The sequence below is a fragment of the Mus musculus genome, chromosome 5 (genome assembly GCF_000001635.26).
Source record: "Mus musculus strain C57BL/6J chromosome 5, GRCm38.p6 C57BL/6J".
Classification (NCBI taxonomy): domain Eukaryota; kingdom Metazoa; phylum Chordata; class Mammalia; order Rodentia; family Muridae; genus Mus; species Mus musculus.
In genome coordinates, this window is record NC_000071.6 from 145,793,515 (window position 1) to 145,814,598 (window position 21,084).

The window sequence follows — 21,084 nt, forward strand, 5'->3', positions numbered from 1 at the left end:
AGATCAGAGACAGAGAATAAGGAGCTGTTGAGTGCTGAGCCCTAAATGGAGCATCTATATCAGCACCCCACACATCAAGGCTCATGGAAGATCATGAAAAGGGATGTGGAACTTAATTCAGAGGCAGGAATGAGGACTGTGAAATGCTGTATTGTGGACATGACATTGCCATCTCTTGAACTGACTGCCTGCAGCATACAAAGCCAATAATACTGGTCAGAATCCTAGCATGCAGCACCAAATGGACTCGACTAGCTACCAAAGCAGAGAAAAGGACAGGAAATTGGGAGGAAGATGTATTGGGTGTCTAAGCAATGTGAAAAGTAAGAGTTAGCAGTGGGTGTAATGGAGACAGATGCTATGAATGTATGTTATTGAAACCATGGAGAGTTCTGGACTTACAGAGTGTACAATTTGTATTTATACTAATTAGTATTTATGCAAAAAATAATTCTAAAATAAACCCGGGACTCAGGGCTGCACACTGTAATTGCAGCCCTCAAGAGGTAGTGGTACAGGGATCTCTGTAAGTTCAAGACCAGCCTGGTATACACAGTTATATCCAGGCCAGCTAGAGCTACATGGTAAGACCCTGTCTCAAAGAAAAAAGAAGTTAGAAAAAAGAGGTAATCTGGCTACATGTTCTCAAAATACTGAACTGTGCCTTTAGGCGATGAATTATATGACAGGTGAACTACACACCACTACAGCTGATCATTTGGAGAAATTGAGGAAGAGAAATGCAGAAAGACAAACAAGGCCACAGACAACAGCAATGATCAAAATCCAGAACTGTCCACTCACCTACTGAGAAGAGCAAAGGATCAAAAAAGTCAACTCTTAAAAACTTTTTGGCTTCCTCCACAAAAGGATCCTCTGGGTTGTTGAGGGAATCCACGTTCACTCCAAATGATGTGCTGGTGATCACATCCATGCTGTAAGCACCTAACACACTGAGGAGAGAGAGGCATAGGAATTTAACATGTGCCAGAGACTGTAAAAGAAATCTCAGGAGACAGTTAAATGCACCTCAGTATGGACCAAGCCCTTCCCAGCTGTTCTACTCTATATCACTGCAAACTTCTTACTGTCACATTTCTTCCCTTTAAACTGTGTATAATGTCATCACTAGATGGGGAAAGGACAAGCACCTGGACCATGTGAGCTGCACCCCAGTTACCCCTCCTCTCCCAGAACCACAGTGATGGACCAGCACTCACTCTTTCATAGCAACAGGCATGCCTTTCTCTGCCTCTTGCCTCAAGTACTTTACCAAAATGTCTCCATACTGTTCAATGACAGGGAACATCTACACAAAACAGAGAAGCATCCACAGTTAGGATGGAGACTCCAGTAACTCAGGCTGCAGTTAAAAGAATTTCACTCACCTCCTTGAGTCTTCCACTGGTGAATGTGGGGGACAGCAAAGCTCTATATCTCTTCCATTCCTCATCCTTAGATATTGAGATAGCTTTACTCATTATCCCCACTGGGCCAAATTCCTAGAGTCAAAAAAGAAAAAAAGAACCCTCAGAATGCCTCACAGCCTATGAGAAATGAACTGTGTACTCATCTTCCTATTGTGGTTTCAGCCCTTTATGTTCCAGGATTCTTTTAAAAAGAAATTTCACTGTGGTTGGAAAATTATGTCCAGGGGTTGGGAACAAGGTGAAAACAAGCCTTAGTCGATCTCTAGAACTGTGTGGTTGGAGTTTGGCTTGGAGAAATTTAGAAAGTTAATTTTGTATCAGACAAGTTCTCCAGCTCTGTATTTACAACATGAACAATGTGAAGAGGATGTCTTTGCTCTCTCTCTCTCTCTCTCTCTCTCTCTCTCTCTCTCTCTCTCTCTCTCTCTCTCTGTGTGTGTGTGTGTGTGTGTTGGGGGGGTGGTGTGTACATATGAGTGCTGGTGCATGTAGAACAATGAAAGGTAGCTTGGTCCCCGGTTGAACTAATGCTTGAAGTCCCAGATACTATGAAAAGACTGTAGGTGCTTCACTGGTTACTGGGCATCAGGACCCTGTCACTAGTCGTAGCCCCCATAGGTTTGTGGCCTCAGTCACATAAGGGCAATGCCCGAAGCCTCTCCATATGTACAGGACATGACCTGTGGTCACATAGGCTCAAGAGAGATCTTCATTTTAGTGAGGTACCTAAAGGCCTGGAGGGCTTATCCAATAAGCATTCTTTCCCAGACTCTCCTCTCTGCAAAATATATTTAACCTTAGGCAAACCAGAGAAGTGGGGTATGGTTTCACAATCCACTTTTTGCTTTGATAATAAATGTCTTAAAACCTTGGACTTCCTTTCTTTATTTGGATCTGCCATGGGGAGCCATGCAGAAGGCCTTTGCCTATAGAGCCACCATCTAATATCCTGTAGAAACTCTCTCTGTGCTCTCACATATGGGTGCCACCCAGTCTAAGCTCAAGAATGCAGCTAGACTTTCCCTGCTGAACCAGCCAGAGCTCCTTCCTTTATCCCCTAGCTGTGGGGAATTGGGCTATGCAAAGTCAGGCTAGTCTCCACTTGAGCTGAGGTCTGAACCCCAAAGGGTGATAATTCAACTTCATGACATGGTAAGCATTCCCTTATGCTCCTGGAACTCTGAAGCCTGAATAAATTACCACCCCCCATAGCCTCCACAAGAGAAGCATGGCTAGAAGTCACATAGGAAATGGCCCAAGTTTCTGACATTCAGGCTAAACTCCTACCCAGTTACCTAGCAACAGTAAAGACCATAAAAGGGGCTGTTAGGCCCCCACCTCGCTATCTTATGCTCTTACTTCTCACTCTCTTACTTGTCTCCCTCTTACTCCTCACTCTCATTCCCTCTCCTCTCTCTTTGTCTTCTTTCCTCTCTCTTTGTCTTATCCTCTCCTCTCCTCTCTTCTTACTTCTCTCCTCTCTTCTCCTCTCCTCTCTCCTCTCTCTTACTCTCTCTATCTCTCTAGCCCCCCTCTCTCTTTTCTCTTCCTCCCTGCCTTTCTACAATAAAGCTCTTAGACCATAGAATGCCTGTGCTCATCAAGGCCTACTGGGCTTGGAGGTTGGGACAGGCTTTCTCCTAATGAGCCGTTTCTAATCTCCCATTAGAAGTCCTTCCTGTACTCCAGCCAAGATCCTCTGCACTCACTCTCATCAGTGTTGGGACACGCTTCCCTCCTCCCTCTCTCCCATAACCCCAGTGGCTTAAATTGCTCTGGGACTCCCAGGTAGGGTTGCCCCTTGCCACCATCCCCTGCAGAATGGGTCGGAGGCTTAGATGCCCACCCAGGAATGAGTGGAAGGTACATGCAGCCCTCCCACACCTGACAGACCAGAGAGTAGGTAAAACTCTGGCTGGGTGTGGTTTTCCCTTCCCCTTCCTCCGCAGGGCCCCCTTTCTTTTCCCAACATGTGGCCCCAGGCTTGATCCAGCCTGTGGGGCCCCCACTCCATTCTCAGATAGTCCACAGTTTCAAGTGGTGCCTGGATATCCAAGAGCCTGAGACCCAGACAGCTCCAGCTTCCTTGCAAGCTTGAGGACCCATGAACAACTTCTTGGTGTCCCACACCTCAGACTGTGCATTCTCACCCCTGGAATGGTGTTCCAGGGCTGCTCTACCACTCAACACCCACCTGGCCACAGCATGGGCTAAGCATGGTCAACTTCCCACATCCGGACTCCCCAGTGACCATGCCCTATGTCGGATCAGAAGCAGGACCTCCCATAAACCTACAGGTACAAATTCCCAAGTGTGCTCATGTGGAGACCAGAGGTCAGGCATCTTCCCCTATAACTCTCTATGGAATTTTTTGGGCAAGGTCACTCTGTGAATGTAAAAGTCTCTGATTTGACTAGAGTAGCTAGCATACAATTCCCTGAGATCTATCTCTTTCAACATACATCTCAAGAGTCACACATGAATACTACTCTGCCCAGCTTTTGGTGGATGCTGAGGATCCAAACTCAGGTCCATTACCCAATGATCAAGCCATCTCCCTAAGCCTCGGACACAAAGTATTTAGTATTTGGATTTTTTTTAAAGGATTACTTCACTATTGTATGGGTTTGGCCTAATGTTTCTTGTGTTATAATGCTAATTTTCATCCCCCAGAATGCTAACAGGAGTACCTGTTCATAAGACACTGAGGGACCCTGCCCCCTGTTGGCTCCAATTGGTAAATAAAGATGACAACAGCCAATGAATGGACAGAACAGATAGAGGCAGTACTTTTAGGATTCCTGGGCTTGGAAAGAGAGGAAGAAGCTAAATCACCTTGAGAGGGGCATAGGACAGGCAAGCCATGTACGAAATCAGATAAGTGACTCTAGTGACCACAATCCCAATTGGTTCTGAAGTAGCAGAGTTGAAATACTGATTTTAAAGAATGTTAACTCTGGAATACCAGAATGGAATGTTTGCTAGCCTCAGGAAAGATTAGAAGTACCAAACCATTAAGCTAGCCAAGGCATATTGAAATTAGCTGGTGTGTGTGTTTCTGTGTGTGTGTATGTGTGTGTGTGTCTGTCTTTATGTCTGTCTGTCTCTATGTGTCTATCTGTATAGTGTATCTCTGTGTGTCTGCCTTCCTGTGTTATGTCATTATGTCTGTCTCTATGCATGTGTCTGTGTGTGTTGTATATATCTGCCTGTTTGTGTGTGTCTTTTTGTGTGTGTGTGTTTTGTCAGTGTGTAAGTGATATTAGAAATGATACTCTGCTTTCAGAAGAGACCCAGCATACCTGAATCTTGAGAAGCTTCATCCAGCAACACATGAAAACAGATGCAGAGGCTGTACTGACTATTGTTGTGTCAACTTCACACAAGATGGAGTTATCACAGAGAAAGGAGCTTCAGCTGGGGAGGTGCCTCAATGAGATCCAGCTGTAAGGCTTTTCTTAATTAGTGATCAAGGGGAAGGGGCCTTTGTTGGTGGTACCATCTCTGGGCTGGTAGTCTTGGGTTATATAAGAAAGCAAGCTAAGCAAGCCAGGGGAAGCAAGCCAGTAAAGAACATCCCTCTATGGCCTGTGCATTAGCTCCTGCTTCCTGACCTGCTTGAGTTCCAGTCCTGACTTCCTTTGGCGATGAACAGCAATGTGGAAAGTGTAAGCTTAATAATCCCATTCATTTTGAACTTGCATTTTGGTCATGATGTTTGTGCAGGAATAGAAACCCTGACTAAGACAGAGACCCTGAGCCAAACATCATCTACAACTTGGGGAGTCATGTGGATGAGTCAGGGATAGGATTGTGTAAGCTGGAAGGGTCAGAGACCCCAAAGAAGACATACAGAGTCAAATAACCTGGGACCATGGGGACTCACAGAGACTGAATCACCAATCAAATTACTTATAGTGGCTGGACATAGGCTCCCTACACATTAGTGTCAGATGTACAGCTTGGTCTTTGCGTGGATCTCCTAAATATTGGAGCTGGGACTGTCTCTGAATCAGTTGCCAACCACTAGATCTCCTCCCCCTATCTGGACTGCCTGGTTGTGCCTCAGTGGCAGAGGATGCACTTAGTCTTGATGCTGGTGGATGTCCCAGGGAAGGTGGTAACAAGGGGGACTTCCTCTTCTCTGGGGAGATAAGGATGGGGTTGGGGTTGGGGTTAAGGGAGGAGGAATCATTAAGGGTAGGACTGGGAGGAAAAGCTGGAAGTGTGCTGCAATCAGGATGTAATATTAATGTGTGTGTGTGTGTGTGTGTGTGTGTGTGTGTGTGTGTGTGTGCGTGCGTGTGCACGGGTGCGTGTGTGTGTACATATATATGTATATTTATATGAATGTATGAAAAACCAATGTGACCTACCCGCCGGTTTGTGAAGACAGATAAACAATCCTTCACTAGCACATTCTTAATCGTCTCTGGGTCCGTGATGACAAGGAGAGGTGTTTGACCATCAAACAACCTGTGTGGGGAAGACAGCTGATGAACCAGGTTCTGACGTGAGAGCCACACCCAGACCTTGATCCTAATGCTTCAGGACAGTCTCTCTCCTTATAAAAATACATGGTCACAGGAGTTCCCAGTTCAGCTTAGGAATTCTGATCATGTACTCAATGGAGTCTTTGGAAAATGATAATTAATGTCATTCAAGACACAATGAGCCACTTCAAGACAAACCAGCTCTGTAAGGCACCACACTTAGAAATAATAGGTGGAAATTTGGCAAGTCTAGATGTGTATATGTGAGAATTGCCTATACCATTTTCTATGAATTTGCATTTTTGAAACATTGCAAGGGATTGGAGCAATGGCTCCACAGTTAAGAGCACATGCTGCTCTTGCAGAGGACCTAAGTTTGGATCCTAACACCTACATTGGATAGCTCACAATCACCTCTAACACCAGCTCCAGGAATCTCCAATACCTCTGCAGTACACCAGAGCCAGAGGCAGGCAGATCCCTGAGTTCAATGCCAGCCTGTTTCACAAAGCAAGTTCTGGACAACCAGGGCTATACACAGATGAACCCTGACTTGAAAAAGGAAAAAATAATATTAAAAATACTAGAATATGTCAATATCTGGTGTTGTGATGCAGCTCAGTATTAGGGTACCTGCCTAGAGTGCAAATCTTGGTTTTGATACACTGATATTAAAACACAGAATTTAACTGCGGTGCTTGTATCTACTTCTCCAAAACTCAGGTAGTCTGGAAGACAGGACAAGAAGAGCATGAGAGTCAGGAAGCAGAGGGGAGAGCTGGATAGGATTTCTTCTGTATTCCTGAATTCACTGTAGCTGGGAGAGCCTCCACATGCCCTCTGCATGACTGTCAACATTCTGACTAATGGCTTAAGGTCCTGACCCTATCTGAAGATTTGCACACAGCTAGTTCCTGGAAGGAGAAAATAAATGGTCCAAAGGTAGAGGCACCTGATGAGGTCAGCTCAGTCCCTGGGATCTATGTGTTGGAAAGAGAGAACTGACTAGTACAACCTGTCATCTGATACACACTTTTATCAAAAAACTTGGCAGGGGCTGAGGAGATGGTGCAACAGATAAAGGCACCTAAACCAAGCCTGATGACATGAGTGCAGTGACCTGGAAGTGGAGAACTAACTTCCACAATTTATACTCTTACCTGCATATATGTACCAGCATACTTGTCCCCAATCCAGGAAATAAATATGATGCAAAATAAAACATAAACAACGAAGTTTCTATATGAAGAGGGACAAGCATGAATCATTTACCAAGCCCTTAGCTAGATTAGCCTGACCCTACTGTCAAATGGCATACTAAAGTCAATAATAAAGTGAAGAATGTAGGCTTCTATATGGAAATAACCCAGTGTGCCAAGGAGATGGAACAAGACGTTTGCCAGAGCATATCAGTGGAACCTGAAGCAATGCATAGCATGTCAGGAAAAGAAAGTTTCAGAGAAGAAAACAAATTAGAAGAGACAGTAGATAAAATTTCAAGCCTGGGGAGAGACTCAGAAGCCCCACACTCTCAGAAGATTCTGGAGGGGAGATTGTGTGAAGGACATGGGCATTGTGAAAGTGACCAGGTTGTAAACTGAACAAATTAATAATTACTGGAAGAAAAAAAAACCCTCGAATCCATGGAACATTAAAGCCTGTCAAAATGCCTCAGTGTGCAATGTTTTCATGTCAATTAGACCTTTGAACCCTGGCAGTTAATAGGAGGCAGTATCACCTTTACTCATGGCTACATTTCAGGCTGCCCCCATCCTTGCACAAGTGAAATGCCTCTTCCTAAAAACGGTCAACTAGATGGAACTTTTTAGAATGCTCACCCCCATGTTTTTCCATACTTTTCATAGCACTCCATGTCAAATTTCCATATACCCTGGAAAGAGAAATAGAATGAAATTCATTACTGTCCTCTATGTACTGACCACTCTGTAGCCAGAGCTTGAAAATCCTCAGATCCCATGAAGTCAGGTTTATTGTCTCTGACAGAGAAAAGATCTTATTCAGAAATGTTTGATGTGTCAGGAGCAGGATGGGTTGGTGGGGAAGGGCAGAATGAGAAAGCAGGACACATGACACCCTGTCATTGTGTCATAGGACTGTACACACCTTCTCACAACGCATATACACAACAAACACTAGTAATAATAATAATAATAATAATAATAATAATAATAATAGAAAAATGATGATGATGATGATGATAATACACAATTTTTTACAGAATTTTCAAGCACAGATCCTGTAGGAAGAAAATCCAGAGCAGACAATAGCACAAAATTTGCCACTCAACCTCTGGGTGTGAGCTTGGGAATGTGTGTCTGGAGGAATGACCATGGGCCACGTTTCAAAGCAGGTTACCTACATGGCACATTACATTCTCATTACTCAATTTTCTAATAAGTTTGTTAAATCATACTTTCCCGAGTCTCTTTGATTTTAACAAATCTTTAAAAGAAAAAGAAGAAAATAAACATTCTATGTAGGTAAGGATCTAAGGTGACTGACAACCATTATCCTATCTCAAATATCCTCACTTGCTACAGAGACTCATCCCTAAGATTGCTACCTTAAAGGAAGAGAGGTGGCTGTAGGTCCATCTCAGTACCTAGAGTAGAGCAGTTTGCCAAGCATGCATGAGATTTGTGTTTCATCCTCAGTACCAAAACAACAACAACAACTAAAGAAAAAGAAGAAGAACAACAAAACCTACAACATGTCACTAAGCCTAAAGCACTGGTTGAACTTGCAAAGGGTCCAAGTTCTGTCCCCAGAATCCACATCCTGCATGTTGCCTCCACCTGTAATTCTAGCTCCAGGGAATTGAGAACCCTCTTCTGTCCTCCATAGGTGCTGTGCTCACATGCACACACACACACACACACACACACTTGCAACATTATACACATAAAATCTTTTTAGATGAAACAGTCACTAACCAGGACCCCAGTACCTAAATAAAGAGAGAAGCTACATTTTCTAGTTCTGAAAAACCTAAATATAAATAGTACATGCTGAGTCAACTGTTATAGAAAAATCTTCATGGGTTTAAAAATTAAGCAGAGAACTCAAGTATATGAAATGCCTCCAAAATGTGGGTCCTGGAGATCTGTGATAAACTGCTGCTTCAGAAATATTCAGAAAAAAAGAACAAAAGTGTCGATCATAAGACCTCATACAAAGAGAATTTTAATCTAGTAATCATATATTGGTGTCCTAGAAGTTGGAAATCCCTTGAATATTTTCTCCAAATAACTACAACAGTGCCTTCCTGGAATCGACACTGAGCAAGAAATAAAATCTTCCTTTACTGCTCACTGAATGACAAGGAGATCTGGGCATTTTACTCAAGGTGAATTTCAATTGATTGCCACTAGAGCCAGTGAGATGGCTCCAAATGAAAAGGACCTTGCTACCAAGCCTGACAATCTGAGCTCTATCCCTAAGACTAAGATTTTAGCAAAAGCAGACTGACTCCCACAACATGAACTCTGACCTACATATGCCTGCTGTGCTGTGGCATATACACAACCTCTACCAAAAATAAATAAATAAATGGAGTAGTGACAATGGGAGCTATGGAGATGCTTCAGTGAGAAAAGCACTCTGCCAAAAACAGAATTTGACTCTGAAGGTCTGTGTAAATACCTGGGAGGAGGTAATAGAACACATGTGCAAGAGTCAGAGAAAAGAGACCCCAAGAGCAAGCTGGTTAACTAAACTAATCAAGTCAGAGAGTGCCAGGTCAATGTGAGAGACTCTGACTCAAAGGATGAACTGAAGAGCAATCAGGAAAACACACAGTGCGAACCTCTGACCTCAAACACACACATATACATGCATATTCACCTGCACACACATATGGGCACTCATACACATGCAAATGCCCATATACATACTATAAAATTACACAGGCACACAGCATCCACATCCACACACATATATATGCATATGCCCCTGAACACATATATGGACATTCGTATAAATGCAGATACCCATATACATACTATAAAATATAAACACATACAAATATTTAATTAGTTTTATATGCCAAAAATATCCCAGAGGACAACTGGATTTTGACAGAAATCAAGAGAAAACAGAGTATGAGGACCCGATATCTCAGGATTTCCTCAGTAGAAACATTTAATAGAACTAAGACATTATTAGCCGCAAGCAGAAGCCAAAAGGAAAGCTAAATCAACACTCACCGTGTAATAATTCAGCACAGTGCCTAAAAATGGCAGAGGTTTGGGCCCAGGAATCCCCTGTTTCTTAAAAAGTCCATGTGTACGGGTCCCATATCTATAAGGGAAACAGAAACATTTGTATCCACACACACACACACAGAAGAGAAGAGACAAGCAAGACCATCATCAAAAACTGAAACAAATCAACAACTGGGCTCCCTCTTTGCCCATTTCCCAGAGAACATTGTGAATAGTGAATTTGCATGTTAGCCAACTGCTGGTATTCATGTATGCTGAGTTCTCATGGATCTAGGGATAACCAAAACTAAGTTAGGTCATAACTAGCCTAAGTGATATCATGAAACTACTGGGGGATGGCTTTGTTCACTGTGCATTCAATTGCTGTTTTCTGTACCCAAAGATCCAGTGCAGAGCTCTGGTTCAGACTTTGGTATTGTTTTTATCATGAAGCATCTCCTGAGTCAGTATTTGGAAAACATTCTTATCCAGCTTCTTCTGATTGGTCAAATCAAGGATACAACAGCCTGTAGCTGGGCAAGAGAGAAAAACGTGAGAATTCTGTGCTCAGAGTGAGGGAGAGGATCTCAGGTGGGACCTGGGAACTCAGTAATCAGGACACAAAGAAGAGAGAGGTGCCAGAGCAAGACTACAATGGCAGGTAATATGCCACAGGGTTGGGAATTAGGCTGGGGAGTAGGCCAGTCAGGTTAGAATACACAGGTCAGAATCTGTCAGCTTAGTGCCTGAACCTTTAATATACATATTTCTGTGCAATTATACAAACTAAGTAACTAAGGCTGGGCATAGAAATTTCAACCCTAAAAGAGGAAGTTGTAGAAGAGCTTGGGTTGGGTGCTAGTAGATCTGCATAGTCAGTATTAACTTTAAGAAGAGTTAGTACCACTGGGGCTATAGCTCAGAAGTAAACAGTTTCCCTAGCATATGTAGGTCTGACTTGATTTACCATATGGCCAAAACATTAAAATAAAAAACTAACTTGGTCCTCATTTTATTTGAGGCCTTCAAGATCACTCCACAAGAAAAGGCATTGTTTGATAATATTGGTAATCTTAGTTTGGTCTTTGGGACCCACATAATAGGAGAGAACTGACTCTCAAAAGTTGTCTTCTGAACACTCCCCCCCCACACTCACACACATACATGCAAGCACACACATACAAAAACAGATACATGCACACACATACACTACAGCATTTGCTGCCCCTAACCACAATAAATAAAAACATGAAATTTTGAATAGTTTTTACAAGCATTAATTTCAACTTTTCCTATCTGTTAGAGGAGGGTCTTTCATTCTCTGTATTCAGATGTTGGTTTCTGTACCCTGAGACCCTGATACTGGTCATAAATGGGCAATCTCATCTGTATCAGTGGGGCTTAAACAATACTCCCCAGATATCTCTTATTGGTTAATAAAGGACTGAATATCAAATTACTGGGCAGAATAGAACAAGTTGTTTGTCACAGGCAGGTTAGGGTCCAAGAGAAGTAGGGCCCGCAGGCAGGTAGAGGAAAAAGGTTGCCAGGAGGTCAGGCATCAGAAAAAATTCACCACGAGAGCTCACCATAAAAACACACATGGAATGGAGAAAGACAGGGAAAGGTCACACTGCAAAGAAAATGGGGCTTGTGGCAGGGATGTTGATAGCTTTGTGGGTTAGAATAGCTTAGAACTTGTCCAGTCATAGCGCTTAAAGCTTGCTAACGAACTTAGTAGGTCTCTGTCTCAATTATTTAGGAGATAGCCAAGTTACAAAAGCTACCACCCTTTAATACCATACTAGCTATGAATGTGGAAGTTGTCAGATCCACTGGAGCTATAGTTGCAGATGATTCTGAGCTCCATTTGGATGTTGGGATTCAAACCTGTGTCCTCTGGATGGACAGTCAGTGCCCTTAAACACTGAGCCATCATCTCTCTAGCCCCTGCTTCTGATAATCATTTTGATCTTCCTGATAATAACAGAGTAGAGGTCTGAGTATCACCCCAATCCTGAGGACATGGTCTGGGAAGGAACTGAGAAGATCACTCACCGGTAGAGGAGCACCAGGATGATTGCCAGCAGGACCAATGTATCCAGTGAGAGAGCTGAAAATAGGTTCATCCCTGCTTGTCTGTCTGCAATTTTACTCCTCAGTGTTCCCCCTCCAGATGTATGTGTGACTCTCTGTAGGGCTTCCTTTCTGCCTACTTTGCTGTGCCTGAAGTACTTATATGCTGGGAAGATGGGTGGCACTAGGAATTCAGCCAGTAGATTGATTACCCCTGCATCACCTGTACTTTGGTCGTATCTTTCCCTGGACAGTTTATATAAGCTCATTCATACCCTATGTTGACCTCCTTTAAGGTAACGATCTGTGTGACATCAGTAAACAACAGTGCCATGTGAGTAAGGCCAAAGGATCTTGGTTTCTATCATAAATTCAAGCAAATTCAACAATATGAAACACCCCCTCACCAAGACTGGCTTGATTTAAAAATACACTCAGACAGTAGAAGCAGGAGCCTCAGAAATTCAAAGACAAAATTCAAAACTATATGAAATGTTTTAGACCTGCCTGAGATATGGGAGACCATGTCTCATAAAAATTCCTTTACTACATCTAACCATCAAAATTCAACACCTGTTATTCCTTGACTGTAGTGCCAGTGATAAAGAGACAGGTTCTGCCACTCACTGCTGCCTATTGAGAGAGGGAAGGATTATACTCAGTTGTGATCCACTTGTGACTGGTGACAAAGACTCTAATGGACAGTTCCATGCCCACAGTCACACACGTGGCACTAAAGTCTTCAGGACACAAAACATTTCACAATATGGGAAAAAGATATTTAGGGAAAAACTGATGCTGATGGGATTGGGGTAAAGAGGGAATTTAACTAGAATGCATTCTAGACACAAAAAGTTGTCACACACACAGAAAGAGAGAGAGGGAGAGAGATTGATTTAAATTTAAAATTAGCCATTGAAATACAGCCAGCTACAGTAAAACATCATCAGAGAAAGCCCAAGGAGTCCTGTGGAAGTGTGAAGGATAGGACTGAGTGAGCCAGAGTAGTTAACAACACAACAAAAATATCTACAGAGTTAACTAACCTGGAACCTTGGGACTGACAGAGACTGAGCCACTAACCAAAAAGCATGCATTTTAGGTATTGTACCTAGGGCTGCTACACATTCATAGAAGATGTTCAACTTGGTCTTCATGAGATTCCTCCAACAATTGCAACAGAGACTGTCCATGACTCTGTTGCCTGCCACTGGATTCCCTTCCCCAATCTGGACTGCCCAGCATGGCCTCACTGGGAGAGAATGCAAGTAGTCCTGCTGTGAATTGGTGACCCAGGGGAGATACCCTGGTAGGAGCTTTACCTTCTGTGAAGATAAGGAAGGAGGGCAATCTAGAAGGCATTTGTGATGCCTTGACTGGGAGAGGAGGAAGGGGTTGCTGCTACCAAAACTTTTTTTTTAATTTAGTAGAAAACAAAAACAAAAAACGAAAAAAACAAAATCCCCCAAAATCTCCAAGCCAAATCAGGATCCAAAAGCTCCTAAGTATAGGAGGAAATACTAAATACGAAGATGGACTTTAGGAAAATCATACAAACAACACTGTGGACTTGAAGTCATAAAATTCATTGTCTTCTAACTGGAACCTCAGAGTGCAAAAGGCCACACAATCAGAGATACATGCATATACATGCACCTAAAACCCACCAAGCTGACATCAGACAGTGATTGCTAATATTTACTGTCCTGAGAACTTTGTCCACAGTAGCTAATAACATCCAATCTACAACTCTGTGAGGGATAACTGTCACAGGTGAGCCAACCATGCCCCAAATGATAACTGATTCAATCTAGTTTACATATTTCATCCCTAATACAATGAGGATCTAAGAGATCACATTCAAAAAGTTCAAATCATTTCTAAAGTTCAAATTCCCCATCTTTTTAAATTATTAATTAAAATAAAATTAGATCAACTCCTCACTCCAATTCCTCTAATCTCCCAACATCCTCTCAAATTCATGGCCCTTTTGTCATCATTATTATTATTGTTCCATGTATATAAATGTAGATATATGAATACATCCTGTTGAGTTCATTTAGTGTGGCTTAAACATATATGATTTCAGGGCTGAACACTTGATGCAGACAAAGAATGGTGGGACTTATCCCAAGGGAAGATTTAGTCTCCCTTTCTCAGGAATCATAATTGCCTTTGGTTCTTCATTTAGAAGAGAAGTTTGTTACCTGTCCACTAACATGTCTATTCCAGATGTCATTGTTCAGATCTTGTCTAGGTAATCATATTGCTAATGTTTCATGAGTGTGGCTCCCCTGTCTTTTCTGAGAGACACCATCCGGCAGCAGACTTCTGACTCCTCTGACTCTTACAATCTTACTGCCCCCTTTCCTCAGTGTTCCCTGTGATTTAGGTGTGGGGTTGTGTTGCAGATGTCAAGGTCTTCACATTTGACAGAATCACCCCTGTCTGATGTCATACAGGATTAGTCAGGGATCCAGCACCTCATTCCAACTGGGCTGCTCCCCAATGGGTAACAAACAACCTGCACTCATCCCTCCAAGCAGGAGCAAGGTAAGGGGGACCAGCAAGATAACAATGAGGTCTAGGGAAGGTGAAACAGGAATTCTATAGTTCCTTTCTTGCTCTAAAGGATAAGCCATGGTATTGCTTTTATAGCAAAGGAAACAAACAAGTATTTCCTCATGATGATTACTTTCCAGTCCTTCCAAGAGACTGTCTTGAGGTTAGCTAGTCATTAATACACACACAGCACATTAGATCGTACAAGTTCCTTTACACTCTCTTTGTTGTCCTCATGATGAGTTCCTGAGATAAGTAAGCTATTGTCCCCAGTTTGGAGCTGAAGCAATGACTCAGAATTTAAGATCATTGTCTGGTCTTGTAAAGCACATAGGTTCAATTCCCTGCAACATTCGCATGGCTCACAATGGTCTTTAGCTCCATCTCCTGGGTTTTTGTAGTCCTATTTTGGCCTCCAAAGGCATACAGGCATACATATAGTGCAAAGATATGCATGCCAGCAAGACACCCATACATATAAAGATTTTTTTTTAATCTCTAGAGTCCATGTTATAGAAGTGGAGAACTACACAAGTGAATGAAGTACCAAAAGGTGATTGCTACTGGATTTTTTAATTAAAAAATTTTTTGGATATAATCCAAAGGATTTCATAAGCCATATCAGCCCAGAGAATTAGTATGGAGGGCACCATGCCCAGAACATTTATAACTTGCTGCAAATCAAACTCAAAAAAGAGAACAAAGCAGTAAATGTGTGCCTTTCTTGTGAGAATGACACCAAAAAAGTCCTAAGCTAAATAGTAACAACAACAAAAACCACAGAGGACATGTCATGACAACCTGGATTCAACCCAAATTCGGGATGCCTAGCACAGAATACAATGTGGATATCTGCTGTCCCACTAACAATGAAAGAAAAAGCTATAGGCTTTCAAGGTAGCTCAGAGAACAAAGTCACCTGTCTCCAAACCTGACAACCTGAGTTCAATTCCCAGCATCTATGTGATGGAATAGAAGAATGAATTTCCATAACTTGTCCTCTGGTCTCCAGCCCACACATGTATATGCTTACATATAAACAAATAAATATGTAATAAATACTTATTTTTTTGAGACAGTGTTTCAACGGTGTAGCTAGCCCTGGATATCCTGGAATTTCTCTATAGATCAGTCTGGCCTGAAAGTTGTAGAGATCTGCCTGCTTCTGCCTTCTGAGTGCTGGGATTAAAATGTGCCCAGGAATGTGGAGGAAGGCATCATGAAGGTTCAGGATCTGGTGTGTTAAGAGACAGGAGAGAAAGCCACAGGGATTGTAGAGTGAATGAAAATCTGCAGCTCCTGAAGGTGAGCTAATGGGGCATCTCTAGGGGATGATAGAGACCTGGAATAGGGAGGGATCTCAGGAGTCAATATGGGGGACCTTAGCTGAGAAGCACAGCAATGTTGATTTGGAACCTGAAGAGGCCACCTCATGTATTTAGGCAGGACCCTCAGTGGAGAAATAAGGACACCAACCCACCCAAAAATTTTTTATCGCAAAATTTGGTCTGTCCACAAGAAATGCAGGGATAACGACAGAGCATATACTTAGGGAATGGCCAATTGGCTTTGAAAAAGGCCAGTGGCTTACCTATCCAAGAAGTTACACCCTGTTTCCAGCGGGTAGTTTTCTTGCCTGAAAGCTATTGCTGCCAAAACACTGCTTGTCAAGGATGCTGATACACTCACTCTGGGACAGCAAATAGGTGTAGTGGCACCCCATGCTCTCAAAAGCATTATCCAAAAGCCCCTTGACTGATAGATAACGACCAACGCTCCTGTGACACATCAGAGCTTCTTCTTGACTGAACGAGTAACCTTCGCTTCGATCCACCTGCTGTCCTCAATCTCACTAAACTACTGTGTGAGACTTCACCTACTCATCACTGCGCTGATATTCTGGCAGAAGAAAAACTGGTACTTGAAATGATCTGAAGGATCAGATCAGCCTTGGCCTGAGAGTCAATCCTGTACATGGCCCCTAACATTGCACACTGGGGATCAGATCTCTATCTCTACCCAGAAGGTTGCTTCATTCCTAAATCCCTTGGCTAGCCCAAGTTTTACCCATCAGACTGGAACCATTAATTCAAGCCTCATAGATCACTTGTCCTTGTGTCCTTCCTGGTTTTAGAGAATCACCCAGTGAGCAAACAGACGTTTAGGTGGTCGTTAAAAACGTTGCTACAAATTTATTATACAATATGCCTTTATAAAAATATTAAAACGGGGGAGATGTTGGGAGCTATTAAGACAACACTATTGTCCTGATCTCTGAATTGGGCCTCTACCCCCGAGAAGAAAAGGGGGTCAAATGCGGGCCACCGACACACCATTCTGAGAACAACCAAAGAATGTTCCAACCCTAAGTCATTGCCGATGTCCTGACTACACCCTGATACCACCAAGTTCCTGCTTCCCTGCGTAACTGCCTAAAGAAAAATTTCTACTGCCCCATCCCTCCTGCTGAGAAGTGCTTCCTCTTTTTCCGATGCTCCATCCCTCCTGGTGAGGTGCATTTCCGCTGCCCCATTCCTCCTGCTGAGAAGTACTTCCCATTTTGCTTGTGCATTAAACCTTGAGCCTTGCTGAATACAGTTGACACCTTGATGCTTCTCAGACTGTTTACATGTCGTTTCACGCACTTGGTGTCTGTCCTTCTCTTCCCCCCATTTGTTTCTTAGGAGAAGGTCCCCTCAAGACCCTCAAATAACTGGTCCTGTTGGACGGGTCAAGTGGCACCAGGTACGATGACCCTCCGGACAATGGATTTGAGAGGTACCGCGCAGACAGTGATTCAGTTCCCTGCCACTTCGCTCGAGTGTCTCGGACATCAAGAGGTAAGCCTAGGCATTCAGTTGTTGTCCCATTTACTATGGAGAATGTTCTGTCCAAAGAGACAGTTTTTATTCACGAGATGAAAGGGTCTCTTAAGGAGAGAGGGTTAGAGTTAAGAAAAAGGATTTATTAAAATTTTGTTGTTGTTGTTGTTGTTTTGTGGACAAGAGATGTCCATGGCTGGTATTGAATGGTCCTGAAATACACCCTTTAACTTGACATAAAGTAGGCAAAGAAATCAATAGTTTAATAAAACAAGGAGAAGATGTCTCTGAGTCCTTTTTTTATCTATTGGGGAATTGTCAGAGATCTCCTTGAACAGGCAGAAAAGGGCAGAGAGGGCGCTCGCCCCCTAGCCCTTACTGAAGATTTTTTAGAAAACTCCTGTTCGCCGTCTTGCAAAAGCGAAACTAAGCCCCTGGCTAATTGTCAGTCTCGGCCATCATCAATTATCGATGCCCTGTTCACAGTATCTGTATTAGAAGGTTTAGCAGGGGAAGGCTACTTGATACACAATGAATGGAATAAAGTTGTTCAGTTTGTCCTCACTAGAGGCCAATATTTAACTTGGAAGTCAGAGTTTGTGGACAGAGGAGAAAATTTGGCTGCAAATAATAGAAAGAATCCTACTAGTAGGACAGCCTCCTGTACTGCTGATGAAATCTGCAGTAAGGCAATTTTGCTGCAGACATAAAACAATTAGGGCTCTCCCCTGGTATCCTTGTCCACATGTCACAGGCGGCCCTGGGATCTTGGTGAGCTGTCCCTGCTGCAGGGATGCTAGCTATACCCCTAACCAAGATTATACAAGGGCCCCAAGAGTCCTATGCACAGTTCATTGCCAGATTGCAGGAAGCAGCTGAAAGAATTTTAGGACCTGAGGAATGTGAGGGTCTGTTGGTCTGACAACTTGCTCTTGAAAATGCCAATTCGGCATGTAGGGTTGTCCTGAGAGGTAAAACCAAGAGTTTAGATATAAATGGTATGATCAAGCTTTGTAATGAGGTAGATGTATTTTCCCAACAAGTTTCTAAGTCTATCAACCTGGCTATTGGGGCTGACTTACAACTAAATAAAGGAGAAAAAACTTGCTATAGATGCAACCAACCTGGACATTTTGCTAGAGAATGCCCTACACAAAGACAGAGCACCCTAGTCTCAACCATGCCTGTTACCCAACAAAAATCCCCCCCCCCAGTCTTTGCCATAAGTGCAAGAGAGGCCGCCATTGGGCATGAGATTGCCGATCTAAGACTGACATCAATGGCCACCCACTCCCTGCGGTCTAGGGAAACGGCCAGAGGGCCCCCCTGCGGGGGACCGTCTCCCCTGATGACAACTGCAGACAACCCCCTAGCCCCCATGGGAGACTGTGCAGGGCCATGGCAGGGAACACAGGGCTGGACCTGTGTTCCTCCACCAACAGGATTATAACTCCTGAGGAGGGAACAGTGGTCATCGAAACAGGTGAATTTGGCCCCCGCCCCAAAAGACATTTTTTCTTGTCATCGGCCAAGTGGACAAGGCCTAACGGTGACTCCTATAAAAATCTTAGTCACCACCACACAGGGATCACTTACCCTTAGGGCTGGAGAGCACATAGCCCAAGCCCTACCACTCCCACTATTCGGCCATTTCCCTTATATGAAAGAGGAGCGAGGACCATCCTCCCCAGGATCCTCAGAAGTCTACTGGGCATAGGAAATAACCGATTCACGGCCCATGCTGACTTTTTTTCTAGAGTGCAAATAATTTCAAGGGCTCCTGGATACCGGGGCAGATGCGACAGTAATTTCCTCAACACATTGGCCTACAGCCTGGCCCTTACAGTCCACTAAGGGATGGTGTAATCCATTGATCCTAAAATTTACTGCTAAGGGGAAGAACTTAGAGGCTTGGAAAAGTTCTCGCCCTCTCGCCTGGGGCCTAAGATGGTATCAAGATAACTATAATAATGTCCTGACCTTCAAGGTTCAGCTTCTTAAAACCATCCCTAACAATCATAAAGCATCCATAGGACCTAATCCCCAATTACATCACACTAAACCCCCAAACAATCCCCAACTTCAAGATACCCGCCCCACTGTTCCTGCCCCAGGGCGTCCTACGACCCTATTTCATCCCACTCCCCCTGCGGGGTCCCCCTTTTCCACTGATTTACTGTGGTCTATATTGAATGCTTCTGCTTTAGCCTTGTTGGATAAGACACAAAAATATAATGCATCGGAATTTGAAGATTGTTGGATGTGCTTTTCTGCTTCCCCGCCCTTTTATGAGGGCATAGCCTTATTTGGAAATTTTACTCTGCTTTCAGATGCTAGGCAGCTTCCTTTCGAGTCAGTTCAGCTTACCTTGACAGAACTCTCTGGGATAGGAAGTTGTGTGTTGGGAACAGGCATGCTTCTGCTGCAGCCCTTGCTAGAGATTTGCAACAACACATTTAGAGTAAATAAAAATGGGTTTTCTTATCTTCTTGCCCCAAATGATACCTTTTTGGCATGTTCCATGGGCCTTACATGGAACATTATTATACAAGATTTTATAAATAATAGAGATTATTGTGTCTTGGTTCAGCTTTTTCCAAATTTTAGTATTCATGAGTCAGATGACTTACTGAAGTTTTGGGATCCAGGTGCTCCTTGCCATCCCGCCATAAAAGGGAGCCTATCTCGGCAGTGACCCTTGCAGTCCTTCTTGGCCTGGGTTCTGCTGGGGCTGGGAACAGAATTGAAGCCCTTGTGTTATCTCAACAGAATGTGGGCAATTACCATCTGCTCAATGAGGCTATTAGCCAAGATATAGAGAATATAAAAAGGGGCCCAGATGATCTTACTGATTCCTTGTTCTCCCTTTCAGAATTGCCCTTCAAAATAGAAGGGGATTAGATTTGCTCTTTCTACAACAAGGAGGCTTAAGCGCTGCACTTAAGGAAGAATGCTGTGTATATGTTGATAAAACTGGATTAGTTAAAGATAGCATTGCAAAGGTCATTGCCAGTTTAGAAAAAAGAAAAAGAGAGAGAGAACAACAAGAGTCATGGTATCAAAATTGGTTTTCAACCTCCCCCTGGCTTTCGACCTTGTTACCCTCCCTTTTGGGGCCCCTATTGGGACTCCTATTATTGATTTCCTTCGGTCCTTGGGCATTTCAGAAATTGACCCGATTTGTTAAATCTCAAATTGATTCATCTCTTTCAAGCGCATCTGTTTCTGTTCATTACCATCGGCTGGACATTGGCAATAACAAGCAGGTTACTGAAGAAGAATCAGATGTTGATACTGCTTCATCACCCTTGTCTCGGGGAGAGAGACTCAATTTCCATAAAATGCTTAAGTAAGATCATTCCCCTCCCCCTCATTAGTCTCATGCCACGAATCATTTATAGATTGCCATAATCTGTGCTTCCGACAGTAATATACATTCTTGCCACATTGGAAACTAAACAGTCATCCCAGGCTAGAC

General features: G+C 43.2%; 1 protein-coding gene across 2 annotated transcripts in view; it reads right to left on the reverse strand.

Moving 5' to 3' along the window:
- Cyp3a44 (cytochrome P450, family 3, subfamily a, polypeptide 44) overlaps positions 1–12,377 on the reverse strand; it is a 31,909-nt gene extending 19,532 nt beyond the window's left edge. The window contains exons 1-7 of one of the 2 annotated variants that reach the window (XR_868675.1): positions 12,205–12,377; positions 10,150–10,243; positions 7,762–7,814; positions 5,807–5,906; positions 1,389–1,502; positions 1,221–1,309; positions 805–953 (exon numbers count right to left, since the gene is read on the reverse strand). Coding sequence is in view for 1 of the 2 variants with exons in the window: in NM_177380.3 (NP_796354.1) it covers positions 805–953; positions 1,221–1,309; positions 1,389–1,502; positions 5,807–5,906; positions 7,762–7,814; positions 10,150–10,243; positions 12,205–12,275 (670 nt within the window). In the remaining variant the exon portion in view is untranslated. The remainder of the gene's footprint in view (positions 1–804; positions 954–1,220; positions 1,310–1,388; positions 1,503–5,806; positions 5,907–7,761; positions 7,815–10,149; positions 10,244–12,204) is intronic. The other variant, NM_177380.3, reaches the window with a different exon arrangement.
- Positions 12,378–21,084: the final 8,707 nt, after the last annotated feature.